Genomic DNA, 4,881 nt, shown 5'->3' with positions numbered 1-4,881 from the left:
GGGAGCGCTCCTTTATCTCTGGAGGCAGTTCTTGATATAGTGCTGGAAGTGAAAAAGGAATTTATGTATTTATATTGAGAAGCACTATTTGGGGGAGGGTTATAGTAACAGAGGAAGCATATGTGAAATTAAGGAGAAATTAATGTTCAATTCCTTGGTATAGCAACACTCTATATAGCACTTATTCATGATGGAAATTTGTTGACTTAAACATTAGTTATTATTGGACAATTTTAATCAGCAGGATTTCAGAAACGTAGATGGTACCATTCTCACTTACTATATGGTAAGAGAGATGCTTACTTCATTTTATCTCAATCCCCAATCACCAGGAACCTACTGTAAGCAAGGTTGTCTGCTAGGTACTGCCGGAGATAGAAAGATGATCAAAAGACAGTTTTCGCTCTCAAGGAGCTTATAATCTGGTCAGGGACAGACATGTTCACAAGTAACTGCAACATAGGATACAATGTGGTATTACTTGAAAGAGAATAACAACAAAACAAAGTAATGTGGGGATGAAAAAATGCTGAAAGAAAGATGTGGGAGTGTGATGGACTTTGAGTAGGCAGGTTTTCACCAGGCAGAGATACAGGAAAAGGATAATTTGGGAAGATAGAATGAAATGAAGAAGCATGGTTCCAGGACTATCATGATGTTGAATCTATACAGTGTTGAACTTTAGAGTTTAAAATATATTACTCCACTCTATATGATCTATTAAATCTATACAGGATATTAAACCTACAGAGCTATATAGGAATTTTAAAGACTTAAAACTCTATTTTGGTTAAAAGCAACTCTGAAGTGAAAGAAAATGCTAAACTATATTTGATCAAAAATGTACAACTAAGATTGTAAGATATATTAGCTGGCTTTAGATATGGGTTGGTATTATTATTGGGTTTCTTTATCTCTTACAGAAAAGAGTGTTAGATGTGATTAAGGGAAGCTGATCATGTTCTTCTTTCCAGTGACTTAAGATACAAAGAAAATAAGTCCTTTATAATAATGGGGTACCATTTTCTGTCATTGTGCTGTTCTCTTAAAGGACATGGTTCTCAATTGAACAGCAGGTATAGATTCTGTTAATATATATACTCCTTTAGATCATTTGTTTTGCATATTTGGCTTCAGATAAAGATCAGGAATAATTCCTCTTACTATTTTTAGAGTGGAATATGCTGCTGAGAATCATTTTTTTTTCCTCGAGTGTAAAAACCAGGCAGTTCAGTTTTTGTTAAATTCAAGTAAAAAGCAGGATAAAAGGGAAAAGAAAATTCTCTTCTGATGTAGTATGAGAATTCAATTATTATATTCTTGGGTAGTCTGAAAGTTTTCTTCCCTGTTTGTTCTGGTCTTTACAGTGCTCTTCCAAGAAGCAATGACCGATGCCAAAACAAAAAACTAAAAAAAACCCCAAAAACCAACCCCCCCATCAATTATTCTGGGACATAATAAGGAGTTTTATCAGTTGCAGAATGGTCTCAAGATAAGAAATTAATTCTGTGTACAACCACCAACCATCATCGTAATATGTTTCAGAGATTTGACTTAATTATTATGAAAGAAAAACAAATTTTATAACTCACTGAGGATCAAATATCTATAACCTGTCAGGACTTGCAAGCCTAAGAGGTTATATCTATAAACTGAAGTTAAAACACCTAATACCACCATCCCCAAAGGCACACAATCTTCATATACTGCCAGATAAAAAAAAAAGGTGTAGATGTTTTCACTTGAATCTTACAGGAATAATGGACTGTAATACCTAATTAAAATTACCAAATCCTCCAGAGTAGTTATGATTGTGTGGCAGCTCTTGATTTTTAGCTATCCCTTTTTAACCTTGGCTGTTGATTCTGTGCAAGAGCCATCACTGGAAAGGAGAGAAAGGCAAGCATGGATATTTTTACATTCTGAAAGTTAGAAGTACTAAGCTTTTGGGAGATGACTTAAATGCCATCTTACATGTACTCAGGAATTAGCTTGTCCTAACATTTCTCCCTTCCTCTCAGATCATTTTAAGTTTTCTCCATTATGTATTTTAAACATAAAAATATACCTCTAGGAAAAGTATATTTAAGAGGTATCAGTCATTTGTTATTTAGGAAAAAATAATTAAAACAGTGGCACAGAAAAAATTAAGAATTATGTTGCAAGAGAGAGAAGGAGGTAATTTGGAGATATGCTTTTTAAAGGGAAGGAGTTTGCCGAAGGCAGCAGATAAGCTGGGGAGAGGATCTGCAGTGAGACTTGGGGCCACTTGACAAAATGGGGAGAGGGGCATGGGGAAGGATTAGGGCACAGACACAGTACTATGAAGGTGCCAAAGATAGTTTTATCTAGAATTAGACCAGCACTCACTAATTAAGGAGGAAACAAATTCTTCTTCCTCCCATCTGTTTTGCTCTCAAAATTCAGAACTTAGGTTAGGAATCAATAGTACCTTTGTTCAGTCATGGTTTGAGTTAGATGGGGTTTCACAGACTAGCCTGAAAACCAACCATTATTTATAACAATTACTTCTTTGTGGTAACAGAAGACTTAACAAAAAATATTTAAACAGAGTGTTCTCAATTTACTACATTTTAAATCAAAATCACATGATTTTAGTGTTTCTGGAAGAAAATTAGAATTGATATAGCTCAATGTCTTTCTTTCACAGGAGGAAACTGAGGCACCTCATTGTAACTTGCTGAGCTAGGATTAGAAGGCAATCTTCATGGTCCCTGGCAATTGCGCTTTCTCCACACTGCAAGTTAACTACTGATAGGAAGAATTCTTTTGAAGAAGTATTACTATAATTTTTTCCTTTTAAAAAAAATTATTTCCTTTATTTTCAGAATTTGTTAGTTCTATTTTCACCTCTCAAGGCCTGGCTGTGAATCTACAGCGTTCAGAATTCATATTTAGAATTTCTTTTCTAGTTAATTTCTTTCCTTTCACAAGCGAAGGCTTAATATACTTGAGATGGAACAATCTATTGTACTTTTGTTTTAGCAGGTGACCAGTTAGGACTGAAGTGTGCAAAGTGGGAGTTGGGGAACTAAGGGTTCTTAGGATGCTCGTCAGCTGAGGAGTCACTGTGGAGAGAGAAGAGGTGATGAAAATGTATGTAGTTGGTGGCAGGGTAAAAGGAACTAAGAGAGAAAGCTGAAGTCACGGGGCAAGTCCCCTGGGATGACAAGTACAATCAGCAAACATTCCAGTTGCAGAATACAGTAGTTTTGGGGCATGCTAGTGCCTCCTCTTTTGTTTTTTTTACATCATGAGTATGAAAAGAAAAACCAATTGGTAAACATGCAAAGATTACAAAGACAGTAAATTAAAGGGTAAAAAATGATAAGATCTTGGACTATCAGTTAGACCATATTAGTAAACCAGGAAGGGAGCATAAAACTTACTTTCACTAGCCACATGATTAGCTGGAAAATAACCTTCCTGTCCCTTTCCTATGCTGCCATACCACCAGTCTTCATTATCTTTGAAAAACACTCGGATAATGTCTCCGCGATGGATGGTTAGTTCATCTGATCGGCTCGCTGTATAGTCATAAAGAGCCACTACCTAAGAGAGAGATAAGACCACCACAGCTTTATCACAACTGTGCCACAGAGAAACCCCCAACACTCACTTCCTGTTGCAGTAGAGCAGCTGAAACCAAAGCAGTACTTGGGTAAGTCTGAGGCTGTCTCAGGGTTTGCTAATGGAACCAGGGGTGGTGGGAAGACAGCAGGAGCAGCAAGATAAAAGACTGTGGGACTGAGAAATGGTTAAGAACATTCAACACACTAAGATTAGCTTCAAAATAGCAGATGTTAATTTTTTAAAGTAAATTACTTGAGAAGCAAATAAAAAAAAGCTCACACGCCATTTACTTTCTTAGAAGTGTTTTATACTACACCTTTAGATCCTGTTCTCTGTGTAAGCAGATGCACCTGAAAGAAAATTCTCCAGAAGGTTAACAGTTTCACAAAAAGGAAAAGCTCAGTGGAATAACCTGATTGTACAACTTCATTGTAATCACTAGTTTACCGTTAATGTCTCTTTTTGAGATAAGTTTCTCTAGAAACACATAGTTTTTGGTGTTTTTTGTAAACAATCTAAATCTTCTGACTATCTTTGAAAATATCCTCTAAGCTTACTTTCACTTTCACTAGGTTAAAATTTAAGAGAAAAGGGCTTTTTGTGAGAATTCTTTCCTTTGTGTTTTATAGTAAAACACTTGAAAAACTCAAGTCAAAAGGTATGGAAGTGGCTGAATAAGCATTTAAAAATCCCTCATATCAGTTAAAGGAAGGGAGATTTTAATCTGTATTAGATCTGAAGTATTGTATAAAGTAAGACATAATAATAAGTATTCGGAAGAATACACTTACTCTACTGTTTTTTTCCCCTCTACTTTAAAAGGGTTTGAAAATGTACAGGTTACACAACTTTACTGAAATGGAAAAAATAATTGTAATCCTTTGCAATTAGATTGAGTGCTGATTCATTTACTTAACAACTACTGAAATCCTAATGTGCCTGGTGTTATATTAAGTACACATGGTAAATAGATATATTGTAGATATTTCTACAAGAGATATTTGATTAAGATTTTGCAGGAAAACTAAAAGATAATCAGGAATTAGCCAGGTACAGAGGGAAAGTGTATCTCAGTTAGATTATACCACATGTACAAGAGTCCAGTAAAAAGAAACTCAAAATAGTTCAGTATAAGGGGAGCCAAGCATTGTGGGTGAGAGCCAAGAGAGCAGGGTGGGGGAAGTTAGGGTAATGGAGGAAGTAGGGGTCAGATCATGCATGGTGAAGGAATTCAGACTCAATAATATGGCCAATGGAAAGATGGAAGGGTTTTCAGCAGGGGATTCT

At 35.7% G+C, this 4,881-nt stretch overlaps 1 protein-coding gene across 1 annotated transcript in view; it reads right to left on the bottom strand.

The window, feature by feature from the left end:
• Positions 1-1,832: 1,832 nt before the first annotated feature.
• The window catches only part of Ahi1 (Abelson helper integration site 1), a 141,677-nt gene continuing 138,628 nt past the window's right edge, over positions 1,833-4,881 (bottom strand). Inside the window, exons 22-23 of the mRNA XM_077801475.1 lie at positions 3,411-3,573; positions 1,833-1,882 (exon numbers count right to left, since the gene is read on the bottom strand). Of these exons, the coding sequence (XP_077657601.1) occupies positions 1,833-1,882; positions 3,411-3,573 (213 nt within the window). The remainder of the gene's footprint in view (positions 1,883-3,410; positions 3,574-4,881) is intronic.

This window comes from Urocitellus parryii, chromosome 8 (assembly GCF_045843805.1).
Source record: "Urocitellus parryii isolate mUroPar1 chromosome 8, mUroPar1.hap1, whole genome shotgun sequence".
Lineage (NCBI taxonomy): Eukaryota > Metazoa > Chordata > Mammalia > Rodentia > Sciuridae > Urocitellus > Urocitellus parryii.
The sequence above is the reverse complement of the archived record's forward strand: the minus strand, read 5'-3'. Positions and strand labels throughout refer to the sequence as shown.